The 23,411-nt window shown below is 41.7% G+C and overlaps 1 protein-coding gene across 1 annotated transcript in view; it reads right to left on the bottom strand.

The window, feature by feature from the left end:
• Positions 1-23,411, bottom strand: part of CDH2 (cadherin 2) — a 210,353-nt gene that overhangs the window by 174,041 nt on the left and 12,901 nt on the right. Inside the window, exon 2 of the mRNA XM_021686273.2 lies at positions 8,419-8,530. Coding sequence (XP_021541948.1) covers positions 8,419-8,530 — 112 coding nt within the window. The remainder of the gene's footprint in view (positions 1-8,418; positions 8,531-23,411) is intronic.

The raw sequence follows: 23,411 nt of genomic DNA, 5'->3' as shown, positions 1-23,411 counted from the left end.
GTCTTGTTGACCACTGCTGCCTGCTCCTTGAAAAAGGCCTGACATAGGACAAATGCTCAAAAATACATGTTGAATGAAAAATGATGAAATAAATGACCTCAGAGCATAAGAGAATATACCTGCTGTTCTGTATGGTGCCAAAAAATGAGAGAGGCACCAGTGGGTAAAAATTTTAGGAACATATGCTCCTGTTAAACTTTTTAAGAAACCACTTTTTAACAGTTAGAGCTCTCCAAAGACAGAGCAGACTTTGTAAAGGAGTGATCTCCTCCTCATTTGGGGGGAGGGAGCAGCAGTGGTATTCTTGCAGAAACTGGATAACCATCTGTCAAGGATGCTACAGCAATGAAAACACTGTTTACATCATCGAACACCACAAGGGTTTCATTTTTATCCTATCTGCCATTTCTGTAGAGCAAACCTTCTGCTGACATGAAATCATCAAGCTGAAATGAAGGATTTTAAACCATTTTAGGAGTGACTCAACAAAATGTGTTAGAGTGGTTCCCAAATGCAGGTACATAAACACATCTGTAGAGCTTGTCATAAATACAGGTTTCTAAGTTCCACTTGATCTCCCTTCTCTAGTCTACTCCATGACATTGTCTTAGCAGTTAGCTCCTCTCTTCAGCACCATCACCTCCCCCCCCACTGGAGTCTGTGCCCCATCATCGTGCAAACCTGTCATTTCCTTTCCTTAAAAAATATCCTCGATTAACCCCGCTTCTCTCTTCAACCACCACCCAACTTCTCTTCTTCCTTTTAAAGGAAAACTCAATCTGTATCCAGCTTCTCGCCTCCACCTGACTGTTGAACACACCCAAAATCAAAGACACCAGTTACTCCAAGTTGAAGAATCAATGGTGAATTTCCAGCCCTCATCCGAGTTGATCCTTCACAGTAGCATCTGGCACAGACGATCACGCCCTCCCTTTAACACATTTCCTCACATCCCTTCAGATATGCCACACCTTACTGATTTTTATCCTACCTCCCTGTCACTCTCAGTCTCCAGTTCACCTCTTAATCCTGACTTCCTAACACTGGAGTGCTCAAATTCATGATACAAAACCATTTCTTTACTTTTGTTGGTTTTTCTCCTCACACTGGGCTCCTTAGTGACTTCAGCCTGGGTCCTGGTTCTACTTACCGTCTATACACTTATTACTTCCCATTCTGCAACCCAGCCTACTCCACCGAACCCCAAACCTGTATTCAAATGTCCCTTTGACATCTCTGATATTCTTCTCCACAGATTCAAACCAAGTTCCTGATCTTCCCCATCACAGTGACTAACATCCTTCCCAGCATTCAGACAGAATTATCAAAGTCATCCTTGACTCTATTTACGCACCACCCGTCCAAGCCATCAAATCCCATCAGCTCTATTGTCAAAACAGATTCAGAGAATAAACTAGGACTTCTGACACCACATACAAAAATTAACTCAAAATGGGTCCATGACCTATGCATAAGAACTAAAACCATAAAAATCTTTGAAGAAAACAATGGAGAAATAAAGACCTTGGATTCTGCAATGGATTCTTAAGATATGACACCAAAAGCAAGAGCAACAAGAGAAAAAAAATAGATAAATTGGACTTCATCAAAGTTAAAAACTTTCATGCATAAATGGACATTGCCAAGAAGGTGAAAAGACAACCTTGAGAATGGGAAAAAATGTCTGCCAATCATGTATCTGTTAAGGGACTAATATCCAGAATATATAAGGAACTTTGACAACTGAAAGACAAAAAACAAACAATCCAACTTAAAAATGGGCAAAAGACTTGAACAGACATTCCTCCAGAGAAGAGACACAATGACACATATAAAAAGCTACTCAATATCAGGAGTCATTAGGAAAATGCAAATCAAAACCACAAAGAGGTACCACTTCACCCACACTAGGATGGCTACAATCAAAACAAATGGAAAATCACAAGTTTTGATGTGGATGTGGAGAAACTGGAATCCTCGTATATTGCCACTGGGGGTGCAAAATGGTGCAGCTGCTGTGCAAAACAGTTTGGCAGTTCCTCAAAAAGTTAAACACAGAATTACCATAGGACCCTTCAATTCCACTCCCAGGTATACACACAAAAGAACTGAAAACAGGTACTCAAAAAGTCTGTGTATTCACACATTCATGCTAGCTCTATTTACAATAGCCAAGAGGTGAAAATATCCCCAATGTCCATCAACCAAGGGAGGAGTAAATAGTTTACAGACAAATTGTAAACCACATACATCTTTACATACATACAATGGAGTACTCTTTGGCCATAACAAGGAACGAAGTACTGCCACAGGTTACAATGTGGATGAACCTCCAAAACATGATGCTACGTGAAAGAAGCCAGATACAAAAGGTTTATGGGACTGGGCTGGGGAGGAAGATTTGGGAGAAAAGGCTTAATGGACAAGGGGTTTTATTTTGAAGTGATGAAAATATTTGAAACTACACAGAGGTGGTGGTTGTAAAACACTGGAATGTACTAAATTCCATTGAATGGTTCACTATAAAATGGTTAAGTTTATGTTATGTGAATTTCACGTCAATAAATTATTTTTTAAAATATTCAGAATCCAACCTCTTCCCCTACCTCTACTGCTTTGGTCCAAGCCACCATCTTCTCTTACCAACATTATCAATAGTCTCCTAAGTGGTCTCCTCATCCCCTCTTATCTCCTTTGGTTTTTCTCAATACAACTGTCAGAATGATGCTATTTCGTCAGTCAGATCATGTCTTTCCTCTGCTGAAGACCCTCTAATAGCTTTTTACTTCCTCAAAGTAAAAGCCAAAGTCCTTACAGTGGTCTACAAGGCCCCACACAGTGTGGCCCATTACTGCTCTAACCCGACTACTCTGCCCCTTCTCTCCACACAGATCACACCAGGCTCCCTGCTGCTCCTCCAACATTCCAAACACACTCCTGCCTCAGGGCCCTTGCACTTGATGTTTGCTCTATTTTGAACGCTCTTCCCCTAGATATCTCTGGCTCTTGGACCATCTCCTCCAACATCAGTTCTTACTCAAATATGTCCTCTGCAGTGATGCCTCCCCTAAGCATCTTATTTGAACGGCAGAACGACGCATTTTCCCTATTTCCCTTCTCTGCATTATTTTTCTCCATAGCATTTATACCGTCTAACATACAGTAAATTTTACGTATTTACTATGTCTATTTTCTATTCCCCACTAGATGTTTACTAGAGAATCCAAGGGACAATGAGAAAGGGCCTCTCTGGATCATAGAAGGACAGATTTTAAACCACTTGGGTGCCTGCTTGCTAAATGTTTGCCTACGTGAACTGTGACTTACTTTCTTTAACACAGACCTGGTTGCAAGTTTGTGAGAGAGCAGGCCTCACCTACTCCAAATCACTGAAGGCTATAAATAACTGTAAAAGGACTAAAAAAAAAAAAAAGAAAAAAAAGGGACCACTCAAACTGGCTTATCTTGGTTTGCAGCATTACATTAAGAAAGATGGACCTAAAATACATCAAAAGGGATATAAAAAATTCCAAGTATTAAATAAAGTCTAAATGAGATGATGAAAACAAGGATGAAATTTCTTAGTTCTTATGTTGATCTTATTACATACTTAATTGCTCTTAAAAAAAATTGCCACGTGGTATTAAAACAAGGTCTCCACCCCTGAGAATCCCACAGGGCTGCATTTCATTTGTAACTCCTTAGAGCTCATCATAATATCCAAAAGAACAATCCCAGTACCTAGTGCCTTCTCCCACAATCACTGGAAATTATAAAGTTCAAGTGGCTAGCCAACTTTATAAATAAGATGTTTATAAACCTACCTTTCAAATATTTAAAAACACACATTCAATACCAAAAACAATATGTCAAAATAAAAAAAAAATTAAAACAAAGCCAAGGTTTTCACAACAATTCAATCACAAGCCTCGAACGCAGCAAGCTACTTAAAATAGAGATGACTTCCCAATTCAGTAACACATACACAAAAGTACTCATTAAAAAAGTAGTGTAGTTGTAAAGTCCTGCTAAACTAATAAAAAATATTTTCATACTGTCATCTAAAGATACCATACACTACTGCTTCCCCAGAGCTTGTTAATGCAGACAAGCCTCAATCAGTAAGTAAACTAATCTAAATCAAATTCTCTCCAGTTGAAAATAATCATCATGTCCTGCCCAGAGTTGGTGAGTATAAATGGATTACTGAAAATATTCTTGGTAATTGCAGGTTGCTATTTATGTTGACCAGAGTTGGAGGAGTTTACTTAGTGAAATGTCTAAGCACGCAGACCACCAATGCGCAACACACAGGAAAATCACTCTTGACATCCACACGAAAAACAGCCTGGATCCTCTCTGCAATGTCACGGTGTGGTTGTAATTTTATAGTGTCAGATGCATTGCTGGTGACAAAATGAAAATTTATGATTGCAGTTATTTTATTTTCAGGTAATATGCTACCACAAGAGATTTTTCTACTTCAGTGGAGTAGAAGTTATATACTAAAGACTAAATATTATTTTGCAAAGCCCTTAATTTTGCTGCTTGTAAGCAAGTAGGCACAAAATATGAATGGTGACAGTAATTGAAATGTCTTTTTTAATTACAGGGAGCTTTGGTTGCCTCACAGTCACCAATTCCCAAATATATCTAGTAACACACAAGTCATGGTGTGAAGTGGGAATAAAAAAGACTAGCTCTAAGATGAACTTGTCACAAGACACCTGGCCAGTTAGGCTAGCTCTCGTTAGCTTTCACTCTTCCCTGGGTTATCCTATAATGTTTTGTTTTGTTTTTTAATCATTGTCATCATCGGGATTAAATTAGGAATCAGAAAACCTAGGTTCTAACTCCAGATCTGCAGCTAACCATCTAAAGAACTGTATAATCATAGGAAAAGCCTATAATCTCTCTGAGCTCCAATTTGCTCATCTGTAAAATGAGGGGGGTTGTGATAAATGCTTTTAAATCAGAACAGAAAAATGCAAGGTAAAAATGAGTACCTCAACATATTACAATTAATCCTAACTTATAAAGGCAAACACAGAGAATACCACAGGATAAGAAAGGAATGTTTTTCACTGGAGGGGAAAAAGAAAAATGAAAAATATTACAGAATTAAAGGGTCATGAGGATGTAGAAAAGAACTAACATACGTTTAGCCTTGGAAGGAAGCGTCCTACAAAAATGTAAAAAAAAAAAAAAAAAACATCAATAGCCTACGTTCCCTTTGGCCTAGTAATTCTACTTTTGAGTATAAATCCCCCTAAAAAATATCCCTGAAGAAAAAATCAAAGTTCTCTCAAAAAGCATCTCCATAGCAGTACTCTATGTAAGAGAAAAAAACTGGGAACAACCTGGAAGTGCAAAAAGAGAGGCCCAGTTAAGTAAAAAACTGGTTTTGCTAACAAAATGGAATAAAGGTCTACATGGCCATTTTTTAATACTGAACTATTCTCAAAAGAGCAGAAATATTCAACATGGTATCACATGAAACGTAAAGGCTGATCACAAAATACATTTGTCTTCTTTATGATTTTATAGAAGACATACTGATGACAACCGGAAGAGAAACTGGAGGGATAGAACTAGCTCGTTGGGTCTCTTCTTTCTATGAAATTCATCAGAAGAGAAAAAAAAAAAAAAGGCAGATGGGAGGAAAGGATGCTCTCCACACTACAGACCAGCTTTGACATTTTTATGCTTCTTCCACATAGTGCTTTGCTAACATGACCAATACCAACTTAGATCTCCATCTAATGCTTAATGGTCTCCAAGCACTTTCACAAAGATTATGATGTTTTATTGTTTGAAAAATAATCAGCATGCATAACACTACACCAAAACGTCAAAGTTTGGTACAAGGACTAGTGTGCCAGGGATGTAATCTACGAAACCATACTATATATATGGTTGGACTCCCCTCTCCCCAGACATCATCAATGAGAAATCAGAGGAAGCATCAATGAGAAATCAGAGGAAGCATCAAATGATTTCAGTAGGCTTTTGGACTCTACTGTAAACTTTAATACAGTAGAACTTGCCATGAGGCAAATGCCTAAGAGAATTGTTGTACATATCTTATGTACAATTACTTCTTTCCTTAAACACCATAAATCACAAAACTTGACAAAAGGTGGGCCTAGCAATAGATCCCTTCCAGATGCAGTACATGCAAGGTAAATGAGCTTACTGCAGGGCACAGAATTCATGAACAGAGTCACAGCATGGCATTTGGATTCAGTGTACAGATGAACCTTTGGGTTATTTATCCCACTAAGAACTCCAAAAAGATGTAAGAGGTAAAAATGTAGAATCCTTCTAAATACCAATTCTCTGAAGGAAACATAACTGGTGACAACCCTCTTGTAAAAAATGGATATTTCACAAAAGCCTGTGTAAGTTTTCTTCCTCACCCCAAAACATTTTTTTCTACTAACCAATATTTTGAGCTTTATGTTTTAAGCTGTCAGATGCTGGTGTCCCTTCACATATTCTGTAAATGACAAAGAGAAAAGTAATGGTGTGGCATGAGAGAAATAGTTTGAAAAGAAAAAGAAAAGCTTAAAGATAAAGAAGGTAACAACTGGGTGTACCACAGCATGTAAGTTCTATGGGAGATTATGATACACACTTCTTTTAATGATGGCAAGAGCACAAAGTCAAAAGTAGCTTCCATCTTTCACATTTGTAACTCTAGCAAAATCCCAGCTTCTAGGTTATACTAAAAAGACCCTGGCAAGCAACTATGCCCAATTTCTACTCTTACTGGCATTATCTAGTAATTAGAAAACAGGCTTTCATTTTGCAAAACCATTCAACGTGCCAATGTACTTCATCTTAAATCCGTGGTCTCTAATGACAGACCGTGTGTTGATCTGTAACCAGAAAATTTCAACAAGCTTTTAGGAAAAGAGACTGGGAGAAAGACTTATCCATTAAAAATGAATCTCAGAAATAAATTGCAAATACGCAACAAATTCCACTGACATTTTTTCTCGGAGTTATTCTAGAGAAGCGTCATCAATACATTTTTTTTTTTCTAGGATTCAAATAATATTTACTGGTCACACAGGTCCTAGGATACCATATAATAATTCACAGATTTAAAAAAAAAAATGACAAACATGCAGAAGTACTCCAAGACTCAAAATCTATTGTGATTTGATTTGATATAACCTCTATCATGTCAACCATTACCCAGTAGATGAGCAATTCAGCTGTGGAGACAGACTAATTTAACATTTACTCATTAAAATACCATGTAATAAGGCAAGGACATAACGATGTCTTTAAAAAAAATCAACTTCAGAAAGAATACATAGGTGTAAGCAAATCACAATTAGAATAGAAATGAAAATAAAATGATTAATCTTGCACTAAAGAACCTTAGTAGCTAAGAGGCCATTTACATTTCAAAGTCCTCGGTCGATGGTCTTCGTAAGTATTATACCAGTAAGGTTTGTCAGTGCTGCAGAGACACTTCAATTAAGGCTGTGTGGTAGAACCCTGTGTAAATTAATTAGTTGAGGCTGCACGGATTTTCTAAAAGGAGCTCTCTAAAACAGCCTTAGAGTTATGCACGATTTGTGGGGAATAACAATTTAAATACAACTCACTAATCAATTCTTCTTGCTTTCACATTTCAATGACATTTTGTGTAATGATAAATAAGTCCATGAAAATACTACTAACCAAAATTTTATTTGCTTTCAATTAGAGATAAAGGAAGGGGCTTTCAATTTTGCTTAGGCTACTCAAAGTTTTATTTCAGATTTTATCTAGACATATTGGCATGATTACCACAATGAACTTGATCCACATTTAAACAGGAGAGGTGTCTATATGCAAAAGTCACATATGTTAACAGATAAATTAGCTATCTAATAATTTCTGTAAACAATGTCATAACAAAAATATGAATCTCATGCTCCTGCCTCAAGGTTTAATCTGCTAAGTCTTTTATGATAATTTAGCTAAACATTAAAGTTTGATGTGTTTTATCAAAGATAATATCATAGTAATTTCTTTGTTTCTTTAATTCAAAATACTAAGTGGATTTTTGCTGTAAATAATTTCTAAACACATTAGAATCTGATGTTTGGCAAACATCCTTCAAAATAAGTAAAATGTGTACAGAAAAACTGTAAAAATTAATTACATAATGGTTTCTACTATAAATTAAAAATGGAAGAAATCTGAAGTTTTCAAGAGATTAGGAGCCTTCCAGTTATGTACATAAGAGATTCATAAGCTCTTCTGTAATCCTAAAATAAAGTCCCTACAGTCTCACTGTAGTGATTGTGAAAAATTCATACTTGTTATACAGTAGAGATGACTTAGAGACTTTTTAATAGCTAATTTGTTTCACGAGCATAGACACTGTGTGTACAAATATATCTTTTGAGATAGTACCATTGAGAAGAGGCTGTCCTTCATGCACATCCTGTGATAAGACTGCACTGTAAACATCTTCAGGAAATCCAGTCTTGCATAATGCGATTTCACCAGAAGCCTCTACAGACGCCTGCAACACAAGAAAAAATGTGTGCAATGATTGCTACCTCCTTCAACTGAGAAACATTCCACTTGGCATAAAGCCTCAATTTTTCAGCTATCTTGTACAAACAACCCCTTTGTTTCCGAACGGTTACAATTAGAATGTAGAGGGCAAAGGGTTAATCTTTTTGATAACTGGAGTAGAAGAAACAAATCCCACTTGTCTTGTCCAGTAAAATCCAAATAATACACATTCCAGGTTCTTCTAAACACAGCACATTTCCATTAAAATGGGCATTGTGACCAAAGAATTATCAAGTGGATCTGGGGGGAGGGGGGCAGCCAACTAGTTTTTAGTCTCCACAAATCACCATCGCCAACTTAACTTTTCAAGAAAAACGTATACATTAAGTATATAGATTTTTACATTCTCATCCCATTCTCTGGCTATGAAGTTTGTTTCGATATACCCGGTTCATTAAAAGACCAAGCTACGATAGACTTCTTGCACGGTATAGAGTATTTTGTACCAAGTAAAACCAATCAATCAAAAGTCTGTATGTCTCTAATCTGGAGGGCAGGGACACGTTAAAAATATAAATGAAGATTAATACAATTATGTTTCCTTTTTATACTTAAAAATTAGGAAGTCTCTCTTGCCATCTTCGTCTCTATTATCCCATATGCAGCTACCTACCCAGTGTGGTTACAACTCAGTCATACCAAGTGCTATGCACTTACCCCTCCAAGTCAGTTTCCCTGTGTCTTCTGGCCCTACTGACCTCCTCATAGCACTCAACAGAACTCGTGCAGCGTTTACATTAAATGTGATGGGGATCCATATACAGGAGGAGGAAGAGAGGACATGGGCTGCCAGAGGGATCGCAGGAGCTGCAGGACCAGCATTAGGCACAATCTACACTGATGAGAACCAGAAATTGGGAGGAAGAAGGAAGGGAATTCCCAGAAAGAGAGAGACCTGAAAGCAGGTGTCAAAGCAAAACTGCACAGCTTCACAATTAAAGGCCCACCTGGATTCTGCATGAGAAGTTGTGCAAATACTAAAGTCATAAAAATCCACGCTAATCTAATATTTAAGCCATTCTTTTTGGATCTGGGAAAAAAAGAAAAAAGTGCATTTGAACTTTGTTAAATATTACACAGTCTTTAATCTCAAAAAAAAAAAAAAAAAAGGTGTTAGGAGCAACAGTGAGAGAATAGTTCAGACCCTCCAAATTAGCAAACAGTTTTAAGTCTGTTATGTGCAAGGAAGGACTGCATCAGGTCAAGGGTCTGGAGCAACCAACCTGCTCCTACAGGTGTTTGTGGAAGTTGGTACAGGCACATCTGGAATGCAGTTGGGAAAATTCTAGTAAAGATGCATGTGGATATATCCTAGCCTACGTGCTAGGTATATTCCTGTGGAAACTCTCCTGTGTGTGCTCCAGTCATATGTGAGGGCATGTTCACATGCCCACCGCAGCACGGTTATAACAGCAAAACCTGAAGACTACCTAAACAGCCATCAAAATTTTCACATCGCCAAAAACAGTAACACTCTACAGCCTGAGAATGGAAGAACTGGAGCTACATTTATCCACAGGGTTACATCTCCAAACAGACAGACAGTTTCTTTAACTTCCATGCGAGCCTGCAAGAGAAATTTAATTCTAAATCAACCTAGAGAAGACTATTCTTCTTAGGTAAGTTCAGAAATCTATTTATGCAACACTCCAAACTCAGACCAGAGACAAAACACTCTGTAGCATGAATCTTGAAAGAAAAAAAAAAAAAAATTAAAAGCATGACTGAGGACTCCATTTCTATACATAAAGTTTAATATAAAAGATGTGTAGTTACTCTCTCTCTCTCTCATTCTCGCTCTCTCAAATAAATAAATAAATCTTTAAAAAAAAAAAAAAGGGCGCCTGGGTGGCTCAGTTGGTTAAGCGACTGCCTTCGGCTCAGGTCATGATCCTGGAGTCCCGGGATCGAGTCCCGCATCGGGCTCGCTGCTTGGCGAGGAGCCTGCTTCTCCCTCTAACCCTCCCCCCCTCATGTACTCTCTCTCTCTCTCTCATTCTCACTCTCTCAAATAAATAAATAAATCTTTTTAAAAAAAAAAAGATGTGTAGTTACTGACACTTATACAGCAAGAATATAAAAATGTACAAGGTGGTGATAAACACGGAACCAAGGATAGGGGCTACCCCCAGGGCAGGTGGGTAAGATAGGAAAGGCCTCAGGAAGGGTCATACAGGCAGGCGGCTTTGATTTTATTTGTAATAATTCATTTCTTTCAGTAAAATGTGGAGATATGCACAGGAACACGGGTGCAGATTATATTATTCCCTATTTATCCTGTATGCTCTATTATTGCATAATAAGAAAGAGAAAACATTAGGGGCTAAGTGAGAAGTAAGGGGTAGGGCTTCCAACACCCATCAAGTTTGGGACACTGGATGCTATTTTGATTCCTGCCAGATGGAAATATCCAGGCCCTTGTACTTTACCAGCCCTGGCAAAGAGCCGGCACTCAGTAAGTAAAAGCTTTTGCTTCTAGCTAACCAAAACAGCTGAAGGGAACTCCTGGGTTCACCAGCTAAAACGGACCAATGTGTTGTAACTCTGTGTCCCACTGATGGGTCCAAAGTCAGCCTACTCCCCTCTGCAGAAGGAGGCCGTGGCAGGGTTCCAATGGTGGACAGGTGGGAGCAGGGCTCTGGAGGGGCAGCAGGGCAGAGGCAAACAATGGTCAGTATGCAGTAAACAGGGGTCACATTCCAACATGGCCATTCGGGTTAGGGCAGCGTGCAGCTGGAGAGGCACCCAGGGATCTGTAAGTCTAAAGACTAGAGGAACACTGCAACCTTTTCTTGAGTTCCATGGCTACTGTCTTGTTTTCCAGTGGATCTGCCCTAAGGTGGGAGAAGCAGCAACGACATGCTCCTCATTCAAACCCACAGGAATGGAATTTCAAGGCGGAATAAAGTCCATGTATGTTCACTTCTGAGTTTCTGTCTCCATCTTATTTCAGAAAAGGGAATTTCTGTCCTCAACATGTTACCCTTTCTTTGCTCAACCTCTCTGCTCAGCTTCCTCATCTAGGAAAGGGGGCCTACCTGCATAAGGTGGCTGCGAGAATTTCTGCAACCATGTTTGTATAGCATATCTCTAACAAATACTGGCAACCAATATTAAATACCCACGGGGGTCATACATTACTTTATGAGATTTTCATACTCATTTTGTTTTTTAAGATTTTATTTATTTATTTGAGAGAGAGGGAGAGCATAAGCAGGGGGAGGGTCAGAGGGAGAGGGGGAAGCAGACTGCCCACTGAGCTGAGCCGGAGGCAGACGTTTAACCCACTGAGCCACCCAGGCACCCCTTTATACTCATTTTAAACAGCTAAAACTTTTCTAAATTCTTCTTCCCCAAGACAAAATGGATTCAAAACATAACATGCTGTTATTCTATAATGTGTTTTCTTAAAAATAGGCTCCAAAAATTATTAAATGTATGGACACATTTTTGGTTGTTGCAACTGGGGATGAGGGTGCTACTGGCCTTTAGTGGCTGAAGGCCAGGGTTGCTGCTAATCACCACACAACACACAGGACAGAGAATGATCCAGCCCAAAGTGTCAATAGGGTCAAGAGTGAGACACCCTGTTCTTTAGCAACCCATGAAAACTGGGTGTCCATCTACCCTTTAACCCCCTCCCCCCAAGTGGTGGGAAGTTCACTGTCTTTTCAAACCGTCCTCCATACTCTTATTGGAACATCCTTGTTTTCAGAAAACCAGAACCGTGCCCCTGTGGCTTGCTCCAACATCAACGGATCACTCTGCCGGACCCAGGATGAGAGGCTCCAAAAGTTCAAAGAGAGAAACTTTCCCCTCAAAAAGTACTCTGTGGTACAAGAAGGCAGCTGTGAATCACATGCATTTTCCTAATATTTGAACAAGGTAGGGGTCAGCAAACATTTTTCTATAAGGGGCCAGATAGTAAATATTTGAGGTTCAACAAGCCATAGTAACTGCTGAAATGACTGAACTCTGCGGTTGCAATGACAAAGCCGTAATAGACAATGGGAAAAGAATGAACTCGGCTCTATTCATTCAAATAAAACTTTATTTATAGACACTGAAATTTGAATTTCATTTAATTTTCGAGTGGCAAAAATATTCTTCTTCTTTTGATTCTCTATAAGCACTTAAAACTGTGAAAAACATTCTTGGCCATACAAAAATGGGCATCAGGGGTGTAGTCCGCGATCCCTGGAATGGCGTGTTAAGATTTATAAAACATTACTATCTCACCTGCTTCTCACAAGAGCCCCTTGGGGGGATGTGTGTGAAATTATCCTCATTTTACAAAGAGCAAACAGGTGCTCACTCAAAGGAGGGGCAAAATACTCAAGACCTCACATCCAGGAAGAGGAAGAGGCAAGATGCTAACCCTACAGTCTTTCCAGGTAGAACAAATAATTACAACACAATTCTTTCCAGAAACTTGTACTGAGTATCCATTTGCCAATGGAAACAAAACCAGACATCCTCACTGCCTTTAAGAAGTTCAAGGCTTAATGTGAGTGCAAAATAAAGAAGTGATTGCAATAGAAAGTGACAACCAGGAGGCAGAGACCGAGAGAACCCAGGGCAGGGGCCCAGGGGCCTCCCACGCAGAACCCAGGAGGAGCCCGGCAGTGTGGGGTGGTGGGAAGCCATCCCAGGCGGTCACTGTTGAGCTGGAACAAGGAGGCAAGAAACAGCATTATGCCTGGAGAATTACAATGAGTTCAGCGTCACTGGAGTCCAAGAAGCAAGACAGGAAGTCAAAAGTTGAGGATGGAGAGTTAGACAGGGTTAGATCATAAATGGTTAGGGCCTTGGGGTTATCCTGTTGGCTGTGGGGAGTCAGGCACAGATTTTAAGCACAGGCAGATTGCATTTGATAGAGAAGTCTCTGATGCTTTGTGGGAAAATGGGAGGGAGGGCGGTGACAAGTGACAGCCGGGGTACAAGTCAGGACACAGACTTGAATTGGACAGGGGCTGCAGGAATGAGGAAGGGGCAGATTGTATCAGTAAGCAGACAGTTAAAACTGATAGGCTTAGTGAGGGCAGGGATTCTTGCAGGGATGTTGGAAGAGAAGGATGCTCTTCCCCACGTTTCCAGCTGAGTGACTGTGAACTTGGGTGGCACAAACTAAGAAAGATAATCGCAGAATTATAACACCAGGAACAAAGTGCTAAAGAAGCAGAAAGAATGGGATGATGAATCTGCCTGTAGAAATCAAAGAAGACTCCACAGCCAAAGTGACATTTAGGCTCTGTCTTTAAAGATGATTAAAAATTTGCCGGAGAAAGAGGAGGAAGTGGAAAAGGGCATTCCAGGCAAAAGGTGCAGTGTAGACAAAGACTTGTTGATTTATATTGAGCTTGTAGTCAACCCAAACAACCCTGATCTTTTTTACCCGGGAACTATATAAAGTCATGGCTTCCAGTATCTTTGCTGCTGATTTGGGGCCCCAAGGGGCAGCAATTTACATGTAACCTTCCCAGATTGGATCGTGATAAATTAATAATTCCACCTAGATGTAGTCATTCCCCACCCCCCCAGCTCTCTGCATCAAGAAAGCCTGAGACACCCCGATGTCTTCATAAAGATGCCACTCAAATACTAAAGACAGGGTATGACACATGCCCGGACATCACCCTTCCCTCCAACCCCGAGCCCTAAGGCGGGCTTTTAAGAGGGGCTGTCTGGTGGGGCGCGTGGGTGGCTCAGTCGGTTAGGCATTCCTTGGGCTCAGGTCATGGTCCCGGGGTCCTGGGATGGAGCCCCGCATCGGGCTCCCTGCTCGGCGGGGGGTCTGCTTCTCCCTCTGCCTGCAGCTCCCCCCGTTTGTGCTCTCTCCCTCTGTCTCTCTGACAAATAAATAAAATCTTAAAAAAAAGAAAGAGGGGCTATCGGCTGAGTGGTGCAGAAGCTCAGACTTTCAAAAGCGCCAGACTTCCCGAGTTTGAATCCTGCCCCATCCCTTACTGTCTGTGAGACTTCAGAGACGTCACAGCTCCCCGTCTGGATGATATGTACAATAAAGACAGCACCCACTCACTGCGCTGGGGTGAGGATTAAATGAGAGCATATGTGTACAGCCCTTGGCGTAGTGGCTGGCACGTGGTTATCCAATGCATCAGCTGTCACGCATTAACACGATGATGACAGCATCAATCCAATGCACGGCACGTCTCCTACAGCTCAGCAGTTCCCAAACTTGCTCCAGCATAGCAAGGAATCTGGAACACTGGCCTATAATCCAGATTCCTGGATCTAAATCACGAATCACTAAAACAGAACTTCAAGACATGTGGTAGATAAACCGGTACGCTTAACAAGCGCCTACACAGCATGTGGTGGCCACACATCCAGAGATCTCTCCTGAAACCTCTCTGGACTCCAGGCACAGCATACCTGTGTGCCCTAGCCTCCAAGTCTAAGAACCTAGCAACAAAAAGCAATAAAGAAACAATTATTTTTCCCGCTTTTAACAGTCCCATGAGGTCTCCTAGCTACCGTGTACATGTGCAAATTGAATCTTCAAGCCATCCTTTTGTAATTACTGGTTCCAGAATTTTGCCCCAGGTCGGCATGGGGCTTTCTATTCTTTTCTCTGAAAACTACGCTTTCTTGATTTTGCTTTTGGCTTTGCTCTTAATCGGGCATGATCCCATCCCTGATCCGTTAGTGATTCTCCTCGTCTCCACAATTCTTCCAAGATTACAAGTAGGCAGCAAAAGTCCGCTTGGCCCACTAGGATGAAATTCATGCTGGCCAGAGGAGGTAAACTCATTCAGAGCTGCCCCGCGCCTTCAAACAATCAGTTCACCTATCTTGAGTTTCAATTTCCTCTTACAAGTACTTGCTCTACTCTTCCCAGGCTGAAGATCGACCTCCTTGCCTAGAAAGGACAAAAGTGTAATAGGAGTTGAGTATTGCTTGCCTGTTAGTATTAGTCTATCTGTTCCGGTCCTGAATGCACAATGACGTCACTTTTGTTTCCGTTAAAATGTTTTCCATAGTCTCAATACTGTGAGCTTTCAAGCCCTGAGTCCACTACTCTTTCAGGTCCCCATTACCGTGATTCTTTTTTATAGTCCTCCTCGGTCACTGGCTCCGCTTTCCAATTTCCTCCAAGTCACTCCTAAATCCAAGCTTTTAAATATTCCACTGAAGCCACAGTGGATGTTCAATCTCCTCGCCTCTCCATCTTCTTCCTGATCAAGATTATCTATCATTATTGGCTAAAAATTTCACATCAGAAAGTGGCCCAAAGCTAATGGAATCTTTATCTTTTCTTCGTGGCTCCGAAGACTGCCTAAGTGAAACCTAGGCTCTCTTGCTTATCAAATTTAATCATTTGGATGTTTTCCCCCAAAAGGATCAATCTCTTCATTTTTTTCCCCTTCCAGATAATCTAAGGTCAGAATCGAGTAACAACTTAAGTTCTGTGAAGTAGATTATCTAATGCAGTCAACAAAGCTGGAAACTTCCTTTTTCTTTTTGTTTGTCTCTTACTTTTTATGGAAATAAAGGCAGTGATGTGCATAGTAGTTAAGATTCAGGGCTCTGGAGCAAACCTGCTTAGGTTTAAACCCTGTCTCCACTGCCTGTGTGACCTGCGTGAGCTTAACAAGCTACAGAAGTTCACCTGGACCTCGGCTTCTTCTTCTATACAACTATGGACTGCTACTACCACTAACAGAGTACCAGCCTCACGGGACTGCTGTGGAGCAGACAGAGGGCTTAAAGAGAATACCTGATCCACCACAAGACAAGGGGTAGCTATTATTATGATATTGTTTTTTTTTTTCTGTTGTGGAGACTTTTATCGCTTTGCTACATGATTACCTGAGAAATATTTTAAAGCAGGAATTACAAAAAGAAAACAATGGAATTCTTTCCCTGATGTGTGTTTGTGGGGTGGGGGTGGGCAGGGTTGGGAAAGTAAAGGGGAACGCAAAAATAAACAACCGGTGAAGACATTTTTTAAGTGGTTAGTGGGGGACTGTTCTGGACCAAGTGTGCGTGACTAATTTTTTGTTTTTAAATCCAATTTATCACCAGATGATTACATTTGCCAGATTCTCTACATTTCACAGAATTCCATCCTGATGTTGGAGGCTACGTTAAGATTAGTCAAGAGCTGCTGCTACTCTTTAACGATTTTTCTCTGAGTCAGCCATGCTATGGATGACACTAAGAATTTCATATCCCTGGAAACATGCTTGAAATGGGCAGAAGTTTAACCCTGCCCTTTGATATTTTTGTTTTGCCAGGTACTACTCTGGAGGGAGAGCCCAGCATTTCGAACTGGTTCTTTAACTCTTTCTTGACTTCATGATACCATCTAGACTGGCTGAGATGCGAGGAATCCCTGACCAAGGCCACCCACTGCGCCCTGTGACCCACCTAGTAATTTCCATCTTCGCCTCTATTTTATCATTAGGATGAGTCCTTGAATATCTCTAGCGTTGGTACTTTTCTTTTTCTGATTTTCATTTCTTTTTAATGACAGAGAGTCAAATAATAGCATCGATGCTGGCCAGGAAACCTGACAGCCCTGCTGAAACTGAACTCAAAGCCGGAGGATAACACAAGACAACAGCCTGATGGACAAAAATCTGAGTTCCGCATACAAAACATGGTTTAGAGCGTCAGCTTCTCAGGAGCAGAACCTATGAAAGCTTGGGACCAAATACAAACATCTAACAAGCGAAGTCCAGTGAGATCAGCCCCATCCATCCCCCAGCTCGTCAGCCACGTGAGAAGGGGCTTCCGAGGCATTAAGGCTTCGTGGAGCACAATCCCGAAACACAGCCAAGAGTTTACCAGTAAGTGTCATGGATTTAATGTAATGGGTAGCAGCCCTACAGGTACTCACTTATGGACTTGGCTTAGGAAAGGGTAACACTATCAAGAGATTGTGGCTCAGGCCATTCTGCAATTAAACTGCCTTTAAAAAATTCCACAAGTGCCGAAGGCAATTCAGTAGAGACGACCAATCCTGGCTTACATTGATTTTGCCCCATCAATTCATCACACTCACCAGAGATTGCAAGAGGCTTACACACAATGTTCAAAATGTCATCAAATAGTATATTACTTAGCATCAGACGGTGTTTATAACCAACTGGGGAATTCATCTGACTAAATACACTGAGTATGACTGATTACTAATATTTATGGAGTGCCTACCACGTTCCAGGATCTGCATTCCAAGCGAAGTATTATATCCCAATAATCCTCACAACAATCCTATGAGGTAGGTACTATAATGTGCCATTTTGCAGGCAAGGAAGCAAACTAAAAGGAAGTTACCCTGGGTTATTTATTTATTTTAAAGATTTTATTTATTTATTTATTTATTTGACAGAGAGAGAGAGAGACAGCGAGAGAGGGAACACAAGCAAGGGGAGAGGGAGGGGGAGAAGCAGGCTTCCCGCGGAGCAGGGAGCCCGATGTGGGGCTCGATCCCAGGACCCTGGGATCATGACCTGAGCCAAAGGCAGACGCTTAACGACTGAGCCACCCAGGAGCCCCTGCCCTAGGTTATTTAGCTAGTCAATTTAGGGATGCTATTCAAACCAGCATGAAATGGCTTTGGGGACCACCCTTCCCCACTGCGAATCGGGGACAAAAACATCAGGAAGTATCCACACACAATGACACATATTACCTAACTGGTTAAGGGCTAGAACTCGTCCTATATGAATTAAGACCAAGTGAAGAATCTACTTGCTACCATTGTAAATTTTTTTCCTAAAATGATTCTCACATATGATTGTGATATGATATGATACCTCCTTTTAAAATAATTCCAATGTTTCTGTCCACTGGGAAAAAATTGGAGAGAAAGAGACATCAGTGCAAATGTGGATAAACATCTTGTTTTTTTAAGCCACCCAAACCAAAACCCCTCCACGTCCCTCAAGCCCTTCTAAAAGTACACATGGAAAATTATCAGCAAATACATATAGCGAGTATATGAATTTTCAGTAGGTGGTACTGATGAGGAAATAATTATCGCCTATAATAGACTCTCTGTGCACTTCCTATACTCCAGGCTCCCTTGTATTCATCTACAATCAGACCCATTTCATAAAACCTGGAGCATGGTTTCATTTTTCCTTTCTTTTTTTTTTTTTTTTTTAATGGTTTCACTTTTTAAAAATGGTTACAGACATTTACAGTCCCCATAACTCTGATTTAATTTGAATAGCTGGCCATAGTGATGATTTATCTAATTCGAAGTCCTTGATAAGATAAACCCAAGCCAATTATACCATTATTCTTGTGAGAAAGTAACATTCACAGCACAGCTTCCAGAAATGTCCCGCAGTGAGAAGAGGATACTGTCAATAACATCAGGGTTCAAAGTCATTCCTGAACTCGTTCCCCAAGCAGCACCCTGCCCAGTGGTGTTCTAATAGGTTAAGCAATAAAGAAGTAAAGCCTCGAGCCCCGCATGTTAACTCAGAGGTTACAGAGCTAATATCATCAGTTGCCGTCTCAACTCGGGGGCTGAAGACTAACATTTTTTCCACCCGTGGCCATGGTGAGTGATTTAAGGCTGGCCTTTGGACGGTTCCACTGCGTAACCTGTGCAGGGGGAATGCTTCCTCTCCTCCAGAAGCTTCTTTCCATGTGGAAGGAATGTTGCTCCCACCTCTTTCCACTCCACCAGTCAGGCCTAACCTGAATGGCAGTTCTCAAAGTGCGGGCTGCGGAATGCTAGGGGTCCCCAAGATCCTTCCAGGAGATCTGGAAGGCAAAGACTCTTCTCCTAATAGAGTAACATTATTTGTCCTTTCACTCTCAATCTCTCACAAGTGTAAAGCAGAGTATTCCTGAGGCAGGCAATGTGTGCTACCATAACAGAGCAAATGCAGAAGCAGATAAGCCAGGCATTAAGGAGATTTACAAAAACATATAAGCGCAAGGCTACTATTCCCACTAACTTCTCTTTTCTGTTTTGGAAAATACAGCTCTTTTTCATAATAATTGGTATTTATGTTACCTATATAATGGATTTTAATATCTTTAAATGAATTAAACATGTATTTTTCTCAGTTTAATTTCTAATATGCTAAACACCAACAGATATTACCCACACTGCACAAGCTCACTGGGGCACTCAGTAACTTTTAAGAGCATAAAAGGATCCTAAGACCGAGAAGCTTGTGAACGACTGCCCTGGAGAGAAGGATGGACTGAACTTACCTGAAGGCTGAATTCAAAAGAACAATCTGGGCAGCTGGTGCCCATCTCTGTCCCCTACTCCTCCCCCTGGGGAGTCTCAGGCCTGCAGAAAACAAGTGTGGTGATCTCATTTTCCATGCTGGGAATTCGCGGATCCCCGGCAGCATTTGGGGGTTGGGGGAGGGTGCCCACAACCGCCTGCAACTGAGCACCCATGTCTGTGCAATTCCGGGGTTCCCTATTAGCAACGGACAAAAGCTACGCTTTCAAGCCCAGCTTTTGCCAGAACCACGTGATACCCTCCTTTCCGGACTGTTGGCTCTCCTGGCTTCTATTTCACTTGGTTCAGAATTTGGTTCAGCAGGAGAGGTCCTATTTACTGGGCCCCTTCAGAGACTTGCATTTGGTATATTATCTGGAGATCTCGGCAAATAATAAAAAAGGAATCCAACATTGGGGAAGAAAATACTCATGGAGGTACCGGGTCTCCAGGCAGGGGAGAAAGGATGTTTTACTATGGCCCCGAATGTTTTTCAACTTGGTGGTTTGCAGCCTTGATTGTGCAGTGTGGCTGGTTTTTATAGTTGGGCAGGTAGCTTTTAACATCAAGAGGCTTTAATTCCTAAACCACAGGGTATTTTGATCTTGATGTGTGACCACAACTTATGGTGGTTATTCTCCAGGAAAGTGGCTGTTTACAGGGGTAGGGCCTAGAGCAAGCAGGGGGCCTCAGGAAAGGCTGTAGGCCAAGGATCTCAGAAAAGAGGCAGGACACATGGGGTGACCTTAGCCAAATGATGAACACTTTGGGGTGAGGGCCACCGTAGTTTGGCCCCTTGGCAGTCTGCACTGGTCTTTACAAATGAAGGAGAAATCCTGCCTTGCACAGGGCCTTTTTGGCTAAAGCAACCCCATAACAAGTGGCAAGAGACTGAAAACCTTGCTACCAAGACAGTGTGTCCCATAACTACCCACCCGACAGAGCCCACGCCAGTGACAACACCAGGCTGGCAGTCTCCAGGGGCTCATAGAGAAAGGTAGAGTAGGAGGTTTCAATGTGCTGGTTGCAAACCGAAACTCTTCAGGGAGAGGCTTCCAGTGGGAGGTTATATTCAGCACTTCGTACTTACCTCGGGGGAGGGGATCCACCCACGCATTCTGGGTTTTTCTTGAGAAAACTGGCATTTGAGATACTGCCCCCTATGTGCAAGGCTCGAGAATATCCCATGGTGGCAATCCCTGTCTTCTTTAACTTCCATCCATCAGATTCAGTATCTTTAAGTCTTCATTTCCTCTTTGAGCTGTGTTTAGCCCAAGGGTCAGGGATTATAGACAAGAGGCTTGGCCTGATTAGCATTTGGGGAAGGCTAAACTGAAGAAGGTTTTCTCTGCCCACTGTGAGTCTTTCTCTCAGATATCATGGGCTCCCTGTTACAGTCTTTGGGACACTTAGAGATAGGCCGTGGGGTCCTAACCTCGCCTGGGATAAATCCTCCAGGATCGAGATGGGTGTGCCTTCTAATTCTGTAGGCTGTGCAGCTACTGCTCTGATCATCCTGCATGTCCCATTAGCTTTGGGGACTCTTGAGAAAGTAAAGCTATCGATCTCCTAAGGCTTCATGAGGTTGGAAGCAGGGCTGGTCCTGACAGAGGCCCATCTTCCCCACTGTGGGCAATCGCTGTACCTTCTCGATGAGCACAGGCTTGGTGGTTAAGAACATAAACTCAATGGCTAATCCAAAATCTGGGAAAGGTTTACGGGAACCCTTACCCCCTACTTTCAAGTAGGGGGCGCTACGTTAGCAATAGCTCTCCTGACCTCTGTCAACCTCTCTGGCAGGTTAGTCTGAGACAAATGGGCATGTAGGGTTCAGGACCTTCATCATCTTTTTTCTGTTGGGAGCCTGCCTGCTTCCATAACGCAGATATCACGATGCTACAGGTGAACTTACAGGAGCAGGGTCCCCAGGCAGGAGGCTGGCCCTCACCCAGCGCTGCTGAAGATGGGAGGTAAGGGGGGGAATTAATTCGGAGATCCAATATATTTAATCTACATTCTCCACCCTTGCCTTTGTCAGTAAGAAAAGTTGTATTTTGACTATCTGCTGACCCTTTTGTCTTACTTACCAGAACTTAGATGGATAAGAAGCACTATTTACTAGGTCTCTTCAAAGACACCAAAATTACATACAAAGTCTCACTCTTACTGAATACTCAAAGGCTAAGCCTCAAAGATCGAAAAGAGGCCAGACTATATAACATCCTGATACCACCAGCAGAGCCACAAGCTCACCAGGATGCTGAACACTGAGGGTCTGAGAGCAGACATCCACGTCTCTTCAAGTGCTTGGGGGAGCCCGGGTGCTAGGAAGAGAAAGTCGCATGGACCCCTGGATTGCTCAGTGACTACGGTGCTGGGCCCAGCCAGCCTGAGGTCAGGAAAAACAGGGCACTTCAGAGAACTGTCAACCACTATCAGTTACTTGCATCTCTTAAAATCACCACCAAGGGGTCATGTGGCCAGTGACAGAAACTGCCTGCTTCCATGGTATCCTATCCGAACGCTGGCTCTATTAAATTTTCCCATTCAATGTAAGGCCAAAGTTGCTCTCTGAAACGGAGATCCTTAAAGTGTGGATTCTAAACTCCAAATCCTCCTCCAGGCTGCAATCTTTCCCAAAATCTAGAACAGAGAAGCTTATTATGCTCCCACTGCATATATTCTTGTAGACTTCCAAGAAACTGGTTGTTACGAGCAAGGCAAAACCCTGTTCAAATCCCCACCGGCCACATCCTCGAGGCGTGCCTTTGAGTGAATGTGTTAAGCCAGGTTTCATTCAGACATTTGTAAAATGGATAGTGATGATAATGCCCACCTTATCTCAGGGGGCTGATGTGAGATTACATGAGACAGCGCAGGTGAAGGGCTTGGCCTGGCCCATAGTAAGCACTCAGCAAATATTAGATTTAACCACATGAGTAAGCTTTCAAAAAGGCTCAATCCTTGACAACATCCCATACAAGCCACAACTGAAAATGTTAGGCAAAAAGAAGAGGCAATAAACAGTAAGGCCAAGCTATAGACAAATTACAAATTTCATCTGATAGGCTAGCGTTCATTCAGACACCTCAAGGAAGAGACAAAGGCCAAAACGCACATCAAAACAATCTTCTACTCATTAGTAACCAGGAGAGCATAAACTGAAACCAAAGAGATACAATTATGCAGTCCACTAAATAGTTAAAAATTTTAAAGTTTGGCTATAACACATATGCTAAAATCATGGGAAAACGAGAAATACATACATGGTGCTGGTGGACCGGTTTGGAAAACATTCTTGTTTGCAACCCAGCAATTCTACTCCTTGGTACATATCCCAGAGCAGTCCAGCATTCCATCACCTGGGAGCTTGCTAGACATGCAAATTCTCAGGCTCCACCACAGGGTTACTGAATCAGAAGCTCAGAGGGTGAGGCCAGGAATCTCTCTTTAACGGGCTTTCTGGTGATTCTTACACAAGCTCAAGTTTGAGAAATGCAGTCCCGGAGTATCCCTGACACTTAATGCCCAGGTGGCAAGTACAGCAATCTTCACAGTAGCCGAATTCTGAACACACACAAACCCATCAACAATAAATTGA

Source organism: Neomonachus schauinslandi, chromosome 14 (genome assembly GCF_002201575.2).
Source record: "Neomonachus schauinslandi chromosome 14, ASM220157v2, whole genome shotgun sequence".
Taxonomy (NCBI): Eukaryota; Metazoa; Chordata; class Mammalia; order Carnivora; family Phocidae; genus Neomonachus; species Neomonachus schauinslandi.
Note: the sequence above shows the minus strand (reverse complement) of the source record. Positions and strands in the feature narration are given on the sequence as shown.